Source organism: Chiloscyllium plagiosum, unplaced genomic scaffold (assembly GCF_037043375.1).
Source record: "Chiloscyllium plagiosum isolate Xiang-an unplaced genomic scaffold, Cpla_swu_hap1 HiC_scaffold_3, whole genome shotgun sequence".
NCBI classification, from domain to species: domain Eukaryota; kingdom Metazoa; phylum Chordata; class Chondrichthyes; order Orectolobiformes; family Hemiscylliidae; genus Chiloscyllium; species Chiloscyllium plagiosum.
This window is the reverse complement of record NW_028270141.1, coordinates 156,653,857-156,675,563: the sequence shown is the minus strand read 5'-3', so window position 1 is coordinate 156,675,563 and position 21,707 is coordinate 156,653,857. Positions and strand designations below refer to the sequence as shown.

Here is a 21,707-nt window from a genome sequence, read left to right as displayed (position 1 = left end):
TGGGGAAGGCAGCAAGAAAATGGGAATGAGGAGCAGATCAGCCTGATCAAATGGCAGATCAGATTCTGGGCTAATAGCCTAACTCTACTCCTGTATCCTTATGAACTCCTTTCCTATTAAGGAGGGATTACAGCAGACCCAAGATTTTTTAAAATAAAATCAAGGATTTGAAAAATATGGTGTGGTGTTAAGGAACACAAACTGAAGCAAATTTAACAAATATGGATCCAGACTGCACAGAAGTTTCACATTTCAAATCTTTATTAACTGCACAATGTTGAACAATTTGACAATGGTAAACAGATAGCTTCACAATACACAAGTAATCTTTTGCTTAAAAAGTTTAAGCTAGAACTGATCCTCAAATGCAAAAAGAGAGAGAGAGGGGGAAAGAGAGAGGGGGAGAGAGAGAGTCCGTAGCAGTTAAAACAGGTTAATTTAGTAATGACAGTGAGCTGGTTAGGCAATAGGGCCCTCATTTCAATTGGGCTGAACTACAGTTTAATACTGACAAATCCTATAAGCCATCTCCTGCAAGATCAGGAAGCTGTCACTTCTAAAAGGAAGCTTACCAATACAGACCCACCCTGATCTCTTGGTTAGGCACTTGCAAATCAGAACCTGACATGAACGTTTCTGCCTCCCATCACACTGAAAGTTCTGGTACTGGGAGAGGAGGGAAGAGTGAGAGCAAAAAAGAAAGAGTGAAAAATCAGTTCAGAAGCAAAAGTGTAAGCAGTTATAAAATGTTTCATACCCTCAAATGAAACAAGTTTTAGCTTTATTTGAACTTTGAGTAAAAAGGGTAGAACAAGCAGACAAACCACGTTAGAATTTTTGCTAGTGCACAGTTTGTAGAAAACAATACATTGTTCTTAAAATAAGAGATCTGTACAAAAGCATCAATTATTCTAGCAGGCAAGCTAGCTTATTGCGTCAGTTCTCAGATCCATTTTAGTCTTGTTTGGCATCTTTCACACTCCTCTTAATCCGAGAGTAGGGGCTGATGGTATCATCCATGATGAAGTCATACAGCACTTTCACCCAGGATGAATATTGTGGCAAGTTGTCATAATAATCAGCAGCAATTTTCTTCACCTAAGGAGTACCAAGACAGTTATATAAACAATGAAGTGCAGTACTAAAAATGTAGAATGCAATACTTGGTGAGAATAACCACTTTTTGAAGCAACAGTATTAGCCAGAATACTGGCATCATTGCTCTCCTTGAAGGTATCTGGCAAAAAAAAAAGCCAGCAGAAAGTGGCACATGTCCATCTCCTTTGAAGTGGAGAGGATACAGCTCCTGAATTCATGAGGATGGGATGCAAATACCAACATTAGCAGACTGACATTTCCACACTAAAATTTTGGCTTTAAAAAAAAGACTGCACATGATTCTCTACTTTATTCCTCTTGTGAATAAAATTCCATTTTGAAGAGTCACTGTTTCGAAGCAGCTACTGTTTACCCTGCAGTAATCCTATGATGGAAAATGCAAACCTCAAGTGCAATACTGTTTGGCAGTATTGAACATTCCAAGGAGATAACATTGATTAAAACAAGCATATACTGCTAATCAGTACACAGGGGAGATAGGGATTAGACAGGTACAAGTACAGCCAATAAATGAAGTTTAACTAAAATCTGAGTCTAGTATTAAGTGTATGAATTGAACCAAAAATCAGCTTAGGTCAAACCTGCAAGTCCTGCACCAACAGATGGAGTGGAAGTGAGTGCATCAACTTTTGAAATGGTTAAAACAAATATCAGGAGTGGTTACTCAACTTTTAGGGTTTAGTTGCAGCTGCTAACAAATTTAAAGCCAGAATCACTCCATTATAATCTCCTCTGGAGGAGAGGCAGCATCCATGATTAGGGAGGCCCAGGTTAAATCTCATCTCAGAAGTGGGTTAATGACTAATCAACACTTGTGCTGTTAAATCAAAGTGAAGCCCATTATACAGCACATCAAAAGATTGTGTCAACCTGAAGTTACTAAGCAGGACTACTTCTGTCAAACAGAAGTGATAGAGCAAGCAATCCCACTGCCAACAGATGAGAACTCAGTTCTGCAGTGCTGACATCCAGTCAAACAGGGCAATTAATCAAGGTGGCAGCTCCAGAATATCGGGAGTGTTGACTGCCGAGTACATTGTGAAAGACAAGGCTGAAACATTTGCCACAAAACCTTCAGCCGAAGTGCAACAGGGATGATCAATATCAATCTTGTCTTCCTAGTACAGAAACCAGTCTTCAGCCAAATAGATTCACTCCAAACAGTTTGAGGCATTGGATACTGCCAAGTCTGTGGACCCTGATAACATTGATAATACTCGATTCTGGATCAGTGGTGCTGGAAGAGCACAGCAATTCAGGCAGCATCCGAGGACAGGCAAAATCGACGTTTCGGGCAAAAGCCCTTCATCAGGAATAAAGGCAGAGAGCCTGAAGCGTGGAGAGATAAGCTAGAGGAGGGTGGGGGTGGGAGAGAGTGGCATAGAGTACAATAGGTCAGTGGGGAAGGAGATGAAGGTGATAGGTCAGGGAGGAGAGGGTGGAGTGGATAGGTGGAAAAGGAGCTGGGCAGGTCGGACAAGTCCGGACAGGTCAGGGGATCGAGTTTCTGGAGGTTAGAAGCTAGGATGAGGTGGGGGAAGGGGAAATGAGGAAACTGTTAAAATCCACATTGATGCCCTGGGGTTGAAGTGTTCCGAGGCGGAAGATGAGGCGTTCTTCCTCCAGGCGTCTGGTGGTGAGGGAGCGGCGGTGGAGGAGGCCCAGCACCTCCATATCCTCGGCAGAGTGGGAGGGGGAGTTGACATGTTGAGCCACTGGGCGATGTGGTTGATTGGTGCGGGTGTCTCGGAGATGTTCCCTAAAGCGCTCTGCTAGGAGGCGCCCAGTCTCCCCAATGTAGAGGAGACCGCATCGGGAGCAACGGATACAATAGATGATATTAGTGGATGTGCAGGTAAAACTTTGATGGATGTGGAAAGTTCCTTTGGGGCCTTGGATGGAGGTGAGGGAGGAGGTGTGGGCGCAGGTTTTACAGTTCCTGCGGTGGCAGGGGAAAGTGCCAGGATGGGAGGGTGGGTCGTAGGGGGGCGTGGACCTGACCAGGTAGTCACGGAGGGAACGGTCTTTGCGGAAGGCGGAGAGGGGTGGGGAGGGAAATATATCCCTGGTGGTGGGGTCTGTTTGGAGGTGGCGGAAATGTCGGCGGATGATTTGGTTTATGCGAAGGTTGGTAGGGTGGAAGGTGAGCACCAGGGGCGTTCTGTCCTTGTTGCGGTTGGAGGGGTTGGGTCTGAGGGCGGAGGTGCGGGATGTGGATGAGATGCGTTGGAGGGCATCTTTAACCACGTGGGAAGGGAAATTGCGGTCTCTAAAGAAGGAGGCCATCTGGTGTGTTCTATGGTGGAACCGCTCCTCCTGGGAGCAGATACGGCGGAGGCGGAGGAATTGGGAATACGGGATGGCATTTTTGCAAGAGGTAGGGTGGGAAGAGGTGTAATCCAGGTAGCTGTGGGAGTCGGTGGGTTTGTAGAAAATGTCAGTGTCAAGTTGGTCGTCACTGATGGAGATGGAGAGGTCCAGGAAGGGGAGGGAGGTGTCAGAGATGGTCCAGGTAAATTTAAGGTCAGGGTGGAATGTGTTGGTGAAGTTGATGAATTGCTCAACCTCCTCGCGGGAGCACGAGGTGGCGCCAATGCAGTCATCAATGTAGCGGAGGAAGAGGTGGGGAGTGGTGCCGGTGTAATTACAGAAGATCAACTGCTCTACGTAGCCAACAAAGAGACAGGCATAGCTGGGGCCCATACGTGTGCCCATGGCTACCCCTTTGGTCTGGAGGAAGTGGGAGGATTCAAAGGAGAAATTGTTAAGGGTGAGGACCAGTTCGGCCAAACGAATGAGAGTGTCGGTGGAGGGGTACTGTTGGGAACGTCTGGAGAGGAAAAAACGGAGGGCTTGGAGGCCCTGGTCATGGCGGATGGAGGTGTAGAGGGATTGGATATCCTAATACTAAAGCCCTGTGCTCCAGAATTTAAAAGGGACCTTACAGGGCAATTTTTTCCAGAGGGTGGTGTATGAGTGGAATGAGCTGCCAGAGGAAGTAGTGGTACAATTACAGCATTATAAAAAAGGCATCTGGGTGGGTATATGAATAGGAAGGGTTGAGGGGGATATGGGCCAAGTGTTGGGAAGTGGGACTAGATTAAAGATATCTGGTCAGCATGGACGTTGGACTAAAAAAAAAGGTCTGTTTCAGTGCTATACATCTGACTCAGCTGAGAAATACCAGTTTCAACTCCCAATTAGAGAACAATATTGATCGGAGATATCCAACTCGTGTTCTTCCTACAATGGCTGATACGGAAAGGGGTAGCATCCTTTCATTAGCCACATCTAAACTTCCAGCAATTATTAGAACAGAACAGGCCCTCCATGTTGTGCTGACCTGTGAACTAATTTAAGCCCCCCCACACTATTCCATCATCCATAAGCTCATCCAAGGAGCGACTGTTTAAATGCTCCTAATGTGGCTGTGTTAACTACATTGTGGTAAGGGCATGGAATGCCCTGTCTGCCAGAGTAAAGAACCTGTCTGACATCTGGCTTAAATCCATCACCCCTCAAAAGCTGAGGTAATCATCCCAAGGGATGAAACTATCCACCCTATTTAATCCCGATAGGTCTTCACTAAATCCTGATACCTGGCTTCTCTCCAATGAGAACAGACTCAAGTCCCTCAACCTTTAAGACCTTCCCTCCAGAACAGGCAATGTGCTGGCAAATCTCCTCTGCACCTTTCCAGTGCTTCCACATCCTACATGTGATGGGGTGACTAGAACTGTACACAATATTCCAAGTGAGACCACACTATTTTGTATAGCTGCAGCATGACATCACAGCTCTGGAACTCAACACCATATGCCTTAATGGCACTATCAGCCTGGTGGCAACTTCCAGCAGTTTATGTACATGGACACCATGATCCCTCTGCACATCCACACTACCAAGAATCTTTCTATTGACCCAGTATTCTGCCTTCTTGTTATTCTTCCCAAAGTAAACCACCTCATTTATCTGCATTGAATTCCCTTTGTCACCTCAGCCCAATTCTGCAGTTTATCCAAGTCCCCCTGCAACATTCGTCCACTGTCCAGCACTTGTTTTAGTGTCATCTGCAAATTTACTAACCCATCCACCTATGCCTGTGTCCAAGTCATTGATATTTAAAAAGTGACAATTATTGGTCCCAAAACAGATCCTTGTGGCACACCACTAATGGAATCTGGGCTGAACATTTCCCATAACTACCACTGTCTTCTTACAAAAAAAAGTTTCTAATCCAAACTGCGACATCACCCTCAATCCCATGCCTCTGCATCTTCTCCAGTCTACCATGTGGAACTTTTAAAGGCTTGACTGAAGTCAATGTACACCAAATCAATGGCCCTACCTTCATCCTCAGTCACCTTCTCAAAAAAAAACACCTAAACAAAACTCAGGTTTGAGACACATAACCTGCCCTTGACAAAACAATGTTGCCCCATCTCCAAATTGTTGCTTGCTAGGTGACAAATACTCCTATTCTTTCCAAAACCCTTTTCCTACAACAGACAAGGCTCACCTGGTCTCAAACATATTTTAAAAATGCAGTATGTTTTAACTATCAGAAAACTTCCAGAACAATACCAGTGTGAAGACTGGGTCAGTTTGGAGCAAAGCTGCAACTTTAATAGTGCTCTAATAGATTGGAACAGTTGTGTTGATTGCAAAGTGGACTTGCTGAACAAGGAATATTCTTTGCATAAAATCATGACTCCAAAGTTTACTAGGAACCAGACTGCTTGCTCATCAGAAGCAAAACAAAATCAAAAAAGCATTTAAACAGAATGCTGAGGCTTTTTCCAATTAAACCTTTAAACTACAGAACTTCCCTAAAGGGAAGGTCAGATCTGGGTTTTAAAAAAGTTTAAACATACTCACTTGAGGAAGCCGACACCCTGGAACACTGGGGAAGTCATGGTGTTCATTGTGATATCCTACATTGAAGGTGATCATATTAAGGGGCCCATAGTAGGAGTAGGTTTCATGACCTTTCAAAAACATATAATGTTCAGCAATGAAGTGCCCAGAGATAGGATGCAGACCCATACCAAGGAGAGATCCTGATAGCATGTACACAATGGATTTTACTCCCAAAAAATAATAAACCAGCAGGTTAAAGGTTAGCTGAACAATCAGATTGGTGATTTCCAGGTAAGTGATGGGTTTGGGGTTGATGCAGAGTGGGCGAATAGCATAGAAGAGTGGCTGCAAGATGACCCAAAACAGCTTCCGGAATCTGGTGCAAAAAAACCATCCCTCAAAGTCAGTGGGAATGTCCACATCAATACCATCTCCACCCATGTAGCGGTGATGATCCATGTGATACCTCTTGAAGGAGATTGAATATGGTAGACCAACAGGGAGGTTTGCAAACATGCCAAAGTAACGGTTCAACAGGGCATGCTTGTTTCCAAAGGCAGCATTGTGAGAAATTTCATGGATAGCTAGTGTTATGGAATGGTTGACGCATCCACCAAACACATAGGCCCAGAAAATCACCCATTTCCAGTCTAAGTCCTTCACAAGGTAAAAGGCCAAAAGCTGAATTGCTACCATCATTGAGACGATCCATTTTAGGTTGGGATCTGGGCCCATCAGCAACTTAATCTCAGGGTATTTAGCTGAAAGACAAAGAATGAATTGTCAGTCAATTTCAAATCCATCTTCCATTTTGTGGTGACTTCTTAAAATTGTCTAAGTGAGGTACTTACCATAGGAAGTATTTAATGCAAAAACATTGCATGCATTCAGAAGTGACTAGACATAGCAGTTGGGTGAGTGACTAGACATAGATGCTCAAAACAAAAAAAAGGGCCAAATTGCTTCCTCCTGCTCTTATGATTCTGCAATTAGCCAAGGAATCCAGTATTGCACAATAGGTATTAAATGCAAAATTAATTAGTGGGAGACTCCATTTCTTTCCTTCACCTTGAGAATGTACAAGGATTGACACTTATCTTGCAAGAAAAAAATCCCTCAGGAAAACAAATGGGATTTCCACTACACATTAGAAACTATTTCCTTAACCACCAGTCTGATACTTGCTGAACTTAAAAACTGCGATGCAGTATTTGATGTTGAAAGGAAAGACAAATTAAGTTGTTTGAGAAATCAAAGTTAGTTGCCACACTGATCCAAGAAAAAAAAGCCATGAAAACCATTAACCCAAATCTGAAATGCAACTAGAAGAGCCAGGTTGCAGTCAGCTAGACTAAGAGGCAAAGTATCAGATTCTGGAAGGGAGCATTTGTTTAGAAGAAACTTAGCAGGTCTGGCAGCATCATAGAAAGGAAACAATTATGTAGAGTCTACTAGGTCTTCTTCACAAATCCTCTAGAGAGAGTCTAGACTATTAACTGTTTGTCTCCATAGAAGCTACCAGATCAGGGTTCAAGAGTCAGATGTACAGCACAAATGCACCCTCCAGTCCAACTCATGCATGCAGACCATATATCCTAACTGAATCTAGTCCCATTTTCCAGCACTTGGCCCATTTCCCTCTAAATCCTTCCTATTCATATACCCATCCAGATGTTTAAGGCTGCAATTATACCAGCTTCCACCACTTCCTCAGGCAGCTCATTCCATTCACCCCACCCTCGGAAAAAGTTGTCCCTTAGGTCTCAAGTCTTTCTCCTCGCAGCCTCAACATTGTTGACGGCAGTCAGCTGGTACAGCTGGGCTGTACTATTTGGACCAAAAGAGCTGCAACTTGGCTATTCTACTCTAAGTTTCCACTCAAAGCTTAGAGTCATCCAAGAACCTTTGAATAAGCATTCTACTCTAGGTGTTACACAACAGATGACTATTCAGCCAAGCCTAGGCCACCATTCAAAATCGTGGCACATCTTTTGGCCTCCACTTTTCTGCCCACTAACCCCTTGACCATTTAAAAACCTTTTCCTTCAATTTATTCAGTGTCCCAGCATCCACTACACTTGAGTAGTGCATTTCACATTCATGATCCTTTGAAAGAATTCCTCTTGTTATAGAAAGAGACGCAGCAAATTAAAAAGGATGAGCCTTGTTCCAGACTGTCCAAGAAAAATCCTTTCTGCATCTTCGTAAATCCCTTTTAGCATCTATACTTTGATTATATGCTCATTCTTTGGAGCTCCACAAGCCAAAATGGTTCTTGAGAACAAACTCATCTCCAGGATCAGTGAATCTCCTGAATTGCCTCCAATGCAAAGACATCCCTCAAGGTGACCAAAATTGTAAACTATATTCCTGATATGGCCTCACTAAATGCCTTGTAAAGATACAAGGTTCTCTACTTTTACAGTCTATTCCCTTAGCAAAAAACCAAAGTCAGTTATATTAGCCTTTTAAAGGAAATGAATAACCTAATATTAAATTGTCAAATTTTGATTTATTCAACTTACCTATCCATAGCCACTTTATTGTTCTTTACTTTCTTATTTTAGTGTCTGGTATCTGTATCTGGTTTCTATCCCCAGATCATTAACATATAGATTTTAAAGGAGTCAGAGCTAGAGGGGGGAAAGAATTGAAGGGCTGCCAGTGTGGCAGATGTATATATATGGATGGGATAGGTATGAAGGGATATGGACAAAGTGCAGGCAAATGGGATTAGTTTAATTGTGAAACCTGGGCAGGTACCATGCTGTAGATCTGAATGAACTCTGGTATCCCAATAGCTACATCTTACCAACTGGAGATCCATTTATCCCAACTCAGCTTTGTTGATTTAGCTAGAGTCAGATGTACAGCATGGAAACAGACCCTTGGGTCCAACCAGTCTATGCTCACCAGATATCCCAACCCAATCTAGTCCCACCGACCAGCATCTGGCCCATATCCTGCCAAACCCTTCCTATTCATATACCCATCCAAATGACTTAAATGGTGCAATTGGACCAGCCTCCACCACTTCCTCTGGCAGCTCATTCCAGAGCTGTACCACCCTGAGTGAAAAGGTTGCCCTCAGGTCCCTTTTAGATCTTTCTCCTAACCCAAATCTATGCCCTCTAGTTCTGGACTTCCTGATCCCAGGGAAAAGACTTTGCCAATTTACCCTATCCATGCCCCTTAATTTTGTAAGCCTCTATATGGTCACCCCTCAGCCTCCGACACTCCAAGATTTTTATCTTGGCCTTGATTTTTATGTCCTCTGTCTACAGGAGTAGTGCCAGAAGACTGGGGGATAGCAAATGTGGTGTAGGGATAACCCTAGTAACTATAGGCCAGTGAGTCTCACTTCTATTGTGGGCAAAGTCTTAGAGAGAATTGTAAGGGATAGGATTTATGCACATCTGGATAGGAATAATGTGATCAAGGATAGTCAGCATGGTTTTGTGAAGGGCAGGTCGTGCCTCACAAACCTTATTGAATTCTTTGAAAAGGTGACGAAGGAGGTTGATGAGGGGAAAGCAGTAGATGTGGTATATATGGATTTTAGTAAGGCATTTGATAAGGTTCCCCATGGTAGGCTACTTCAAAAAATACGGAGGTATGGCATTGAGGGTGAGTTGGAGGTTTGGATTAGGAATTGGCTGGATGGAAGAAGACAGAGGGTAGTAGTTGATGGCAAAGGTTCATCTTGGAGTGCTGTCACTAGCGGTGTTCCGCAAGGATCTGTTTTGGGACCATTGCTGTTTGTCATTTTTATAAATGACCGGGAAGAGGGGTTAGAAGGTTGGGTGAGCAAGTTTGCGGATGATACGAAAGTCGGAGGAGTTGTTGACAGTGAGGAAGGATGTGGCAGGTTACAGCAGGATATAGAGAAGCTGCACAGCTGGGCAGAAAGGTGGCAAATGGAATTCAATGTAGCTAAGTGTGAGGTGATTCACTTTGGGAAGAATAACAAAAAGATGGGGTACTGGGCTAATGGTCGGATACTTGGTAGTGTGGATGAGCAGAGGGATCTTGGTGTCCATGTACATAGATCTCTGAAAGTTGCCACCCAGGTAAATAGTGCAGTGAGGAAGGCATATGGCGTACTGGCTTTTATTGGTAGAGGAATTGAGTTCCGGAGTCCTGAGGTCATGATGCAGTTGTATAAGACTCTGGTGCGGCCGCATCTGGAATATTGTGTGCAGTTTTGGTCGCCAGGATGTGGAGGCACTGGAACGGGTGCAGAGGTGGTTTACCAGGATGTTGCCTGGTATGGAAGGAAGATCGTATGAGGAAAGACTGAGACACTTGGGGCTGTTTTCATTAGAGAAAAGAAGGTTTAGGGGTGACTTGATTGAGGTGTACAAGATGATTAGGGGGTTAGATAGGGTTGACAGTGTGAACCTTTTCCCGCGTATGGAGTCGGGTATTACAGGGGGCATAGCTTTAAATTAAGGGGGGGTAGATATAGGACTGAAGTTAGGGGTAGGTTCTTCACTCCGAGTCGTAAGTTCATGGAATGCCCTGCCAGTAGCAGTGGTGGACTCTCCCTCTTTATGGGCATTTAAGTGGGCATTGGATAGGTATATGGAGGATAGTGGGTTAGTATAGGTTAGGTGGGCTTGGATCGGCACAACAGAGGGCCAAGGGCCTGTACTGCGCTGTATTCTTCTATGTTCTATGTTAAAACCGTCCCAGCCTGTTCAGCCTCTCCCTATAGCTCAAATCCTGGCAACATCCTCAAATCTTTTCTGAACCTTTTCAAGTTTCACAACATCTTCCTGATAGAAAGGAGACCTGAATTGCACACAATATTCCAACAGTGGCCTAACCAATGTCTTGTACAGTCACAACATGACCTCCCAACTCCTGTACTCAATACTGACCAATAAAGGAAAACATACTAAACGCCTTCTTCACTATCCTATCTACCTGTGACTCCACTTTCAAGGAGCTATGAACCTGCACTCCAAGGTCTCTTTGTTCAGCAACACTCCCTAGGACCTTACCATTAAGTGTACAAGTCCTGCTAAGATTTGCTTTCCCAAAATGCAGCACCTCATTTATCGGAATTAAACTCCATCTGCCACTTAGCCCATTGGCCCATCTGGTCCAGATCCTGTTGTAATCTGAGGTAACCCTCTTCGCTGTCCACTACACCTCCAATTTTGGTGTCATCTGCAAACTTATTAACTGTACCCCTTATGCTCACATCCAAATCATGACAACAAAAAAGTAGAGGATCCAGCACCAATCCTTGTGGCACTCCACTGGTCACAGGCCTCCAGTCTGAAAAACATCTGTTCAACAGAATTACCCTAATCCTATGGCTTGTCTGGAAATCCAGGCATACTGCATCTATAGATTTCCAAATGAAGATGTCACAAGCAGCATGGACAAAGAACCAACATTAATCAAATGATTACTTTTCATAAGACCATGCTAACTGATCAGAAAGTGTTTTACTTCCAATTGATTCTAACAATTTCCTGCTGAATTTCTCTTAGTTTACCTTTTCAACATTTTGCCTTTTTTGTAGAAGAAGGTGTTATGTTTCAAATCCACGGGAACCTTTCTAGTGAAAGTTTGAAACTATAACCTGTGAATCCACCATCCCAGCTGCAACTACCTTTCAGACTGCAGAATGTATGCAGTCAGGACTTTGAGGTGTTTACTGTGGAGAAGGACATGGAAGATTATAGAATGTGGGGAAACAGATTTGACATCTTGAAAAATGTCACCATTAGAGGTGGTGGTGCTGGATGTTTTAAAATGCAAAAAGAGTGGACTAATCCCTAGGACCTAATAATCAGATGTACCCTAGAACTCTGGGAAGCGATTGCTGGGCATCTTGCTGACACATTTGGATTATCTACAGTCACCAGATGAGGTGACAGAAGACTGGAGGTTGGCTAATGTGGTGCCACTATTTAAGAAATGTGGCAAGGAAAAGCCAGGGAACCTGAGTGGTGGGCAAGTTGGAGGGAATCCTGAAGGACAGGATTTCATTTGGAAAAGGCAAGGACTGAATAGGGATAGTTAACATGACTGTGCGCTTGGGAAATTGTCTAACTTTTTTTGAAGTTGAGATATTGAAGGCAGAGCAGTGAACATAATTGACATAAGGTTCCTCAGACTGGTTAGCAAGGTTAGACCACATGGAATACAGGAAGAACCACCATTTGGGTACAGAAGGGGCTTAAAAAAAGGTAGAAGACAGGGTAAAAACAATTACTGCAGATGCTGGAAACCAGATTCTGGAGTAGTGGTGCTGGAAAAGCACAGCATCCAAGGAGCAGGATAGATGTTTTGTGCAAAAGCCCTTCATCAAGACAGAGTGGTGAAGGATTCCTTTTCAAGCTGGAGGCCTGTGACCAGTGGAGTGCCACAAGGATCTGTGGGTCCACTGCCTCATCATTTATAAAGGATTAGGATGTGAACATAGGAAGTACAGTTAGTTTGCATGTGATACCAAAATTGTAAGTGTATGACAGTGAAGGCAATCTCAATACAATGGGATCTTGATCAGATGGGCCAATAGACAGAGCAGAGGATGGAGTTTAATTTTAGATAAATGAAATGCTGCATTTTGAAAAGACAACTCTTGGCAGAATTCACACTTAAAATGTCCTGGGGAGTGTTACTGAACAAAAGGTCCATAGTTCCTTGAAAGTGGAATTAGCATTCCTACAGCTGTGGAAACAGGCCTTTCAGCCCAACAAGTCCACACTGACCCTCTGAAGAGCAACCCTATGACACCTGCTCCCATATACCCCTGACTAATGCAGCTAACCTACACATCCCAGAACCTATAGGCAATTTGGCTTGGCTAATTCACCGAACCTGCACAGAGTCAGATGTACAACACAAACACTTTGGTCCAACCCATCTGTGCTGTGGAGATGCCAACCCAATCTCATCCCACCCGGCCCATATCCCTCCAAACCCTTCCTATTCATATACCCAGCCAGATGCCTTTTAGACGTTGCAATTCTACTTGCTTCCACCACTTCTCCTGGCAGTGGATTCCATATCTTTGGACTGAGGAAACCCATGCAGACATGGGGAGAATGTCAGCTTGGAGTTTGCACACGGAGTCACCAGAGGCTGGAATTGAACCTGGGTCCCTATTGCTGAGACAGCAGTGCTGATCACTGAGCCACTGTGCTGCCCTGCTGTGGAGTTGCAGGTAGCTAGAAATGACAAATAAAGGAAAGTATAATAAACAGTGTATTGTGTATAGGAGTGGAAGTCATGTTGCTGCTGTACAAGATGTTGGTTGGGCCAAAAAAGTGGCCGATGTACAATCCTGGTCTCCCTGCTATTAGAAGGATGTTGAAGCTTGAAAGGGATCAAAAAAACTAAAATAAAAAAGACAAGGATCAGACTATTTGAGCTACAGGGAGAGCCTGAATAGGCTGGGGTTGTTTTCCCTGGGGTCTCAGAAGTGGAGGGGTGATCTTAGATGTTTATAAAACCTGAGGGGCATAGATAGGGTAAACAGACTTGCATGGAGGGTGCAAGTCCAAAACTAAAAGGCATAGGTTTAGGGGGAGGAAAGATTTACAAAAAAAAAATTACCCAAGGGAATGCAGAGGGTGGTGTGTGTATGGAATGAGCTGCCAAAGTGGAGGCGGCTGGTACAATTCCAGCATTTTAAAAAGTCATCTGGATAGGTACATGAATAGGAAGGGTTTAGAGGGATAGGGTTCCTAGAGGGCAAAATGGGACTAGATTAGTTTAGGATATCTAGTTAACATAGACAAGTTGAACTGAAGGATTGTTTCCATGCTGTACATCTGCAACAGATTTGCCAGTTTTAACCAGAACACTGCAGTACAAGCCATTTGGCCTTTGATGTTGTGCTGATCTGTGAAACTTATCTGAAGCCCACCTAACCTACATCATTGTTTTCATGGATGTTAATCCAAATGACCATTTAAATGCCCTAAAGTTGGAGAATCTACTACTGTTGCAGGCAGTGCTTTCCACAGCCCTACTATTGAGCAAAGAAACTACTTCTGACATCTATCCCATAGCTTTAAATTTAGGTGTGATCAGATATGTCCCCTTGTGCTAGCCATCACCATCTGATGAAAAGGCTCTCACTATCCACCCTAGCTGACTATTATCTTAGATGTCTCAAGTCACCTCTCAACCTTTTACAAAAAGAGCCTCAAGTCCCTCACCTCAGCCTTTCCTCCATACCAGGCAACATTCAACAAGTCACCTCTGAACCCTTTCCAAACCTTCCATATCCTCCCTCTATGGCAGTGACCAGAACTGTAAGCAATATTCCAAATGTGGCTGCAGAGTTTTGAACAGCTGCAGCATGACCTCATGACTTGAAACTCAACCCTTCTATCAATAAAACCTAACATGTTACAACTGGGGTAAGCCCCTCTGCTAATTTAAACCAGTAACACAAGATGCACTGTGCTATAATCTTAAAATTTGAGCGACAAAACTATCCCAAAAGTTACTAAAGTTAAACATTAACAGCTTTAAGTCTAGAGACATAACTGGCAGCTATTTAAAACTCTTAAGCCTCTTACCTCCCACTCAACAATACTAGTCTGATTAAGTTTTAAAAAGCAAAATTTATGCTTCATCAGGGACTGGATAAATAAAGATCAAGGATTCAGAACATAAAAAAATCAGTGAATTACTTGATGACACCCCCCCACCTCCCAGGGATAAACACTCAGTAGGCAACAATCACTGGCACAGGTTGAAGATAGATAATCCATCTATTACAATGCTGTTAAATCAAAATAAAATAGATATTGCAGATGCGAGAGCAGCCAGTTTAATTTGTTGCACAGTTAGTATGTCATCAACTGATTACTTCAGAGTCTAAAGTTAACCCATAACTAGCCAGGACAGTTAAATGGCTGCAATAAATTTATCCAAAGTGGCCCAACTTTCCAAGAAGGTTTCAAAGTGGACTCTAGAAAACCTCAGTTGAGGGTGGAGGGTGCTAGACCTTTACACCCATTGTTGGTAGTACGCAAAATCTCATGCAGGATTTCGTTTAATGAGTGGACCCAAAAAAAAAGTAAGCTTGCCAAGTGGTTTGTGCAATCAGGACTAATTGTGGACAGTCAGTAGTATGGTAACAGACTGGAGCATGACTACATTTATGCTTGCAATAAGAGTAGGAAACCTTGGTTTTTCCCTCGAGAGGAATACACTGGAAATAGACTTCAGTCAAACCATCCCCACTTGCTTATATTTGGCCTAAGCCTCCAAGCCTTGCATGCTTATCCAAAAAAAGTCTTTGAAATGTAATTGTACCTACATCTCACTTCCTCTGAAAGTTAATTGCACACAATATACCCAAAGATGCCCTTCATTACTTTTAATGTCTCTCCTACTTAAAATCTGCCCTGGTTTTGAACTCCCAAGGGAAAAGACCCTTACTATTCAGCTGTACCAAGTCACCCACAATGTCCTACACCAGTAGGAAAAGTCCCAACCTCTAACTCAAACCCTCCATTCCTGGCAACATACCTGGTAAATTTCTTCAAAACTCTGGTTTAAATAGCCTTCCTAACAGGTTGGTTAGAGCAGCACACTAATCAAGAGGTGGATCCATCAGGTGTCATGTACAACCTCAACTGTTTCAAATCCTATATTCAAATAGAGTGAGCAAAGTTTGCTGAACGCTGTAACCATTTGTCCACATGTGATGTAGACAATTGTTCCTGAATCCCTAGATTTGTTCCACAACACGCCCCAGGGCACTACCATTAACTGTTAAAGTTCTGCCCTTGTTAGTCTTACCAAAATGCAAAGTCTATTTATCCAAATCAAATGTCATCTGCCACTTCTGCCCATTGACCTGATCAATATTTTGTGATCTTAGAACATTCTTCACTGTCCACTCTAGCAACAATGTCATCTGCAAACTTACTAACCAGGTATATTCTCATCCAAGAAAGACTTATTGGTGGGAGTGTAACACCGCTGTTGCCTGTAACCAGATAGTGCCTACTGCCCCATATCTGGTGCAAAGAACCTGGAAATAGAGAAAAGATAGGATTTGTTGAGGTCACCTCTTATGAACTGTTGCAATGTGAACTTAGTACATAACCCTCCTAGAAATGTTTGTGTCTGCACAATAATGCAAGGGCTTAAGGGTGTTCCAGTTTCAGTGAGGAAAAAATTGGCTTACAAATTTAGGTTAAAATATTTACCAGACTACTGTTATAATCAGGGACTGAACTTTATAATATTTTAGCTTTGACAACCTGGTCAATAGTTTGATTTGAGTAACAGTAACATTAAAGCAGTTCATTTATATAAAAAAGGACAGGAGATCTACTCAATTAAAGAAACCTTTTGCTTCCCTGGCATGTTTGTTTGACAACAGGAAGCTCAAAACCCAACATGGGATTGTTTGCTGGCACAGTAAAAAAAGTGTTGAAAATTCCCTTGTGAAAAGCTATTAAGCTGGTTTGTTACAGGTGGCAAAGCCACCAGCAATGGAACAGTACATTTGGGAAGATAGAGAGCTATTATACAAAGTGAGCATAATTTTCAAGTGCATTAAAACCCATTTTGACTGTGGTGATTACATTATGATCCTTTCCAAATCAAACTAAGTTATCACAACTTACAGTATTACCTGTAAAATACAGTTCAAATTAAAAGTGGTACACATTCCATGAGGCCAGATGACTGCAAGGGCAGGAATAGAAACCAAGTGAACAGAAGGATTAGTGTTCAAACCAGCTAAGACAAACAGATTCTAGCTGAGGAGCTAAAGTAAAACATTGTTAATTAATTCCACAGCCTCATCCTCTCAAGGGGAGGAGGGGGAAGTAGCGAGACAGGAAATAAATACAATTAGTCAGAATCACTACTGTGCAGAGGTGGCCATTTGGTGACCAAATCTGCACCAACCTTCTGATGAAAATCCCACCTCATAACCCTGCATTTATCATAGCAAATTTAACTGGCCCACACTTCTGAATTAGAGGGCAAAATCATGTTTGAAAAATTTACTAGGATTCTTGGAGGTCTAACAAAGTATAGATAAAGGGAAGAAAATGGATGTAATTTGTTTTTTCAGGTGCTTGAAAAGACAATGCTACTTAATTCTGGATTAGAGGTGCTGGAAAAGCACAGCAATTTGGGCAGCATCTGAGGAGCAGTAAAAATCAACGTTTCGGGCAAAAAGCCCTTCATCAGGAAGGAAGGCAGAGTGCCTGAAGGGTGGAGAGATAGAGGAGGGTGGGGGGTGGAGAGAAAGTAGCATAGAGTACAATAGGTGAGCGGGGGAGGGGTTGAAGGTGATAGGTCAGGGAGGTTAGAAATGTGCATTGTTTGAATATTTGGAAAGTTAGGGAGATTCAAGATGACAGCAACCCAGCAAGTCTGAGTCTTTAGTGCTCTGCCTAAGACTCAGGCAAAGTGGGGCACCTGCCTTCACCACACCTTTTAATTCTTTTAAAGTAGCTTTTGCCCAGCATACTTAGTCATTTTACTTCAAAGTTGATGAGGTTGGTGTTGTTCTTAAAATGACTAAGGGCAAAAGTTCCCAAAGTTTGCAATAGGCAGGGACCCCTCCCCCACCAGCAGAGACGTCCACCTTGGGGGACTTACCCGAAGAGGTGAGCCTGATCAACAAGCTGCAGGAGAGGATTGATGCCTTCAATCAAAAAATCCAGGACCAGGTGGGAGTTGTTCTCAGTCATGCTACAGAAGCATGACAGATTGAAAAACTTGAATGTGGAGGGGCAGAGCAGAAGGCTGCGACTTCAGAAGCTGCTGCCAAAAATCAACTGTGGGTTGGGCTCTTGGGCAGTGAGTCTGGACCTTGGAAGAGCACATTGATGACCTTGATAATGGGGGGGGGGGGGGGGGGTCAATAAAATATTTGGTTGCTGGGCCTTCCTGAATGGGAAGGGGAAGGCCAGCTTGCAGTGTTTTTGGAGCAATGGCTCCCTCAAATATTAAAGCTAGAGTTGGGATCAGGCCATGTATGGGTGGAGTGGGCCCACTGGGTTGCAATATGCAGGCCTAGGTTGGCCCCCACCTGGTTCTGTTCCAGCTCCAATGCTATGAAGAGAAGCAGATGCTCCTGAAAGCCTCCAGAGTTTGGGGAAGGATCCACAGGCTGTGATGCACAAGGGTTCCAGGATTTTTTTTCCCCAGCTGTGGTCCACAAGAGGAGGGCATTCGATGAGGTGAAAAGCACCCAAGAGACCTAAAATATCCAATATTCCTTGTGTTACCCAGCAATGCTGTGCTTCAAACATGAAGGATCTGTATACAACTTTGGATCACTGGAGAAGGCTAAAGAATTTTTGGACTAAGATTCAAACCATATGGATATGAATTTTACTTTCCTTCTCCATCCTTTGTTCAAAACCTTCTCGGGGGGGTGGTGGTGGTGGAGAAGAGAGAAGCAGGGAGGTATTTTATTCACGGTGAAGTCTTTTTAAAAAAAAAAGGCCATGTGGCTTATGTTGGGGGGGGGGGGGGGGGGGTGATAATTTTTTAAGAGCAGGTTCCCTTCTGTCATAGTTTTCTAATAATTGCTAGGAATGTAAAACTTTGTAGATTTATATTTTGTATTTGCTTGCTAAATACATCTCAGTATTGGTGGGGGGGGGGGGGTCACTCACTCAACTTTGGTTTATAGAACACTAATTTGTCTACTCTATTTTATAATGCCTGGGCCAAGGCAGGGCACTAGTTAGGAGAGGTTGTGGTGGGGTTATTGATAGGTAGTTATGCCCCCAGGAGCAAGGGGTACATCTTTCAAAATGTGTTTTTTTTTAAATTTAGGAATATATAGTTTAAATTGTATTGGTGTTAGTGTCTTAAGAATTTTTGCTTTTGGAAATTTTTCCCTGGTCTTTACTCAGGATGTTTTGGGTGGGGGTCTCAGGCCTGCCTGGACGATCATGGTGAGCCATTTGCTTAGGTGGTGCACCTGGAATGTCAAGGGGAGTAATTCACCAAAAGGAAGATATCATCAAGCCTCAAGGGGTTGATATAGCTCTTTTACAGGAGACATCTACTTGACAAAGCACTTAAGTTACAACAGGGTGGATTTGACCAGGCCTTTTTCTTCATGTTTTAGCTCAAAGAGTAGGGAGTAGTCATTCTCATTTGGAAGGATCTTCCTTTTAAAATCTTAAACCAGATAAGATTAATCTAGACAGTATATACTGATCAATGCCCCAATATATGGAGAGGAGTATGGGATTTTGAATTTTACTGCCCCCTGACACCTTCAAATTTGTAACAGAAGCATTCTACAAGTAATGGCTTTTGGGGCCCTGCCATACAATTAAAGGAGGAGATTTTAATTGTATTATGGACTCAGACAGATAGGATACCCAAGAGTACTATGGGTATATCTCAGATCCAGATAATCAGCAGATCTGAACAACAAGCTAGGGCTAGTAGATGTGGAGGTGTCTTCACCCCTAGGGAGAGACTACCTTCTACTCTAACCCACATAAGTGTTGTACTAAAATTGATTTTTGCTCCCTCAACCCTTTTGAATTCCATATTGTCCTGCAAAATAGGTAATATAGCAATCTCTGATCATGCTGCAGTATACACTGAAGTTAAGACTAGGGATAATAGGACAGGCCCCTGACACTGACATATGGATTCCTTCTCAAGGACAGCAAACTTAAAATATTTTTCTCAAGAATTCAAAGCCTTTTTGGAAATAAATTCAGGTACAGCCAGTAACCCACTGATGTGGGAGACCATTAAGGCTTATGCACGGGGTTTGATCATCTCATTCTGCGATCCAGAAAAGGCGGAGGGAGGACAATGCCTGCTCAAGGCTTGCTTGAAGCCTGAGACAGCTTATGTTGATAGGCCCTCTATTACTAAGCTACAAAGGATAACAGCCCTGAAAACTGCACTTACCCAAACAAAGAGGGAAGTATTCACAAAGCAGAGATTATATGAATATGGCAACAAGCCTGGCAGATACCTAGTGTATCTTGCTAGGAAAAAAGGCTCCTCAAGCTATGTCCATTAGGGAAAGTGCTGGTACTCTGACTTGTGATTGTAAAAGGATCACTACAGCTTTTAGTCCTATTTTGAACTGTATAAATCGCAGGACTGATAGAACTAAGAAGATGGAGTTCCTCTAAAAACTTGGCCTTTCTGGATGTAACCTGAGCAGGTGTTGATCCTGAATGCTCCCCTGGCAACCCAGGTAGTACTCAATGCAATTAGACAGCTTCAGAGTGGCAAAGCACCTGGACCAGACTGATTCCAGGTTGAATTTTATAAAGGAATTCATAGGAGAACTGACTGGTCCACTTAGACATAATTAGTCAGGGCTGCCTCCGATGAGAGAAGCAAATATTTCTCATTATTAAAGACCTCAAGATTGATCATACAGACCAATAAAATCTATATTTAGCAAGGATAAAGTGTTAGGATTAAAATGTTAGGATTAAGATCGGAGAGGGTCTTGCCATATATCATAAAAGTGGACCAGATGGGGTTTATCAAGGGCCATGGATCATCTAACATTAGAAGGGTCTTAATTATGATACAAGCCTGTCAACAGGCAAGAATACTAGAGATTTGTCTCCTTGGATGCAGAGATGATATTTGATTGGGTTGAATTTTTTTTTTTTTTAAAAAAACACACTAGAAAGGTATTTCCAAGTGGGTCTCTATTATACAACCACCCCAAAGCAGCTGTGATTACCAATTGTTCAGGTTCAGATAGCTTTAGTGTGTGTAGGGGCTGTCATCAGGGATGTCTTCTCACCATTATTCACACTAATAATGGAACTACTAGCAGAAGCCATACAAACCAAGTCTAACAGTGGATCAGAGGATTGGTTTAGGTCAACAAAGTCACTATGCAGTGGATGTCCTCCAAGTAATCCTTTGATATCTGTGTTCCACTTAATTCAAGTAATTAATCTATTTAGTATGTTCAGGCTATAAAATCAATTTATGAAATCTGAGGCCATGCCATTGGGTGGTCTCATTAGTATATCCAATTTATCAGATGGATCTGGTTTTCCCTTTGTGGTCACTGGAGGGTTTTCTGTACTTATTTTTAATCACCCCAGTATTTGGTCAGCTGTATAAAGCCAATTTTATGTACCTAGAGAAAATAAGGTAGGACCTTCAATGCTGGAAAGATCTCCCAATATCCTGGTTAGGCAGAGTAGCTCTAGTTAAAGTTAATATTCTGCCTTCTCTTATATCCTATGAAAATGCTCCCTTTGATGTTACCGAGACTGGCGTTATATAAACTACACGGCTGGCTTGGTTCCTTTATTTGGGATCATAAACAGCCCTTTCTCAAATTAGAAAAGCTGCACCTGCCACAAGGGAGGATTGGATTTTCCAGACTGGAGGTGGTATCAGTTGAGCTCTGTTAGGCTATGTAGCTGATTGGGTCTCTTATGACCCACAATCAATTTGTTTAGACATCAAGACCTCCCAAGCAAAGTGTCCCCTCAATCTTTTATTTATGGATAAGGTGAGAGCTATTATGGACTATTGTAAAAAACCTATTGTATTAAATACAATTAAAGCCTGGAGGATAATGCAGCAAGATGAGGGTAACTTACAAAAACCTCTTATGGGAGCATGGAGTTCAGCCAGGGCTGACAGATGCTACATTTAAAACCTGGAGGTCCAGAGGTGTCTCTTGCTTAAGTGACCTGTTCAATGGAGAGATGATAGCTTTTGAGCAGCTGCACCAGAAGTTTAGACTCCCT

At 42.9% G+C, this 21,707-nt stretch overlaps 1 protein-coding gene across 2 annotated transcripts in view; it reads right to left on the bottom strand.

Moving 5' to 3' along the window:
• Positions 1–239: 239 nt before the first annotated feature.
• degs1 (delta(4)-desaturase, sphingolipid 1) overlaps positions 240–21,707 on the bottom strand; it is a 43,959-nt gene continuing 22,491 nt past the window's right edge. For both annotated transcript variants that reach the window (XM_043687398.2, XM_087984516.1), the window contains exons 2-3: positions 5,998–6,740; positions 240–1,098 (exon numbers count right to left, since the gene is read on the bottom strand). In XM_043687398.2, coding sequence (XP_043543333.2) covers positions 955–1,098; positions 5,998–6,740 — 887 coding nt within the window. In that variant the 3' untranslated portion in view covers positions 240–954. The remainder of the gene's footprint in view (positions 1,099–5,997; positions 6,741–21,707) is intronic.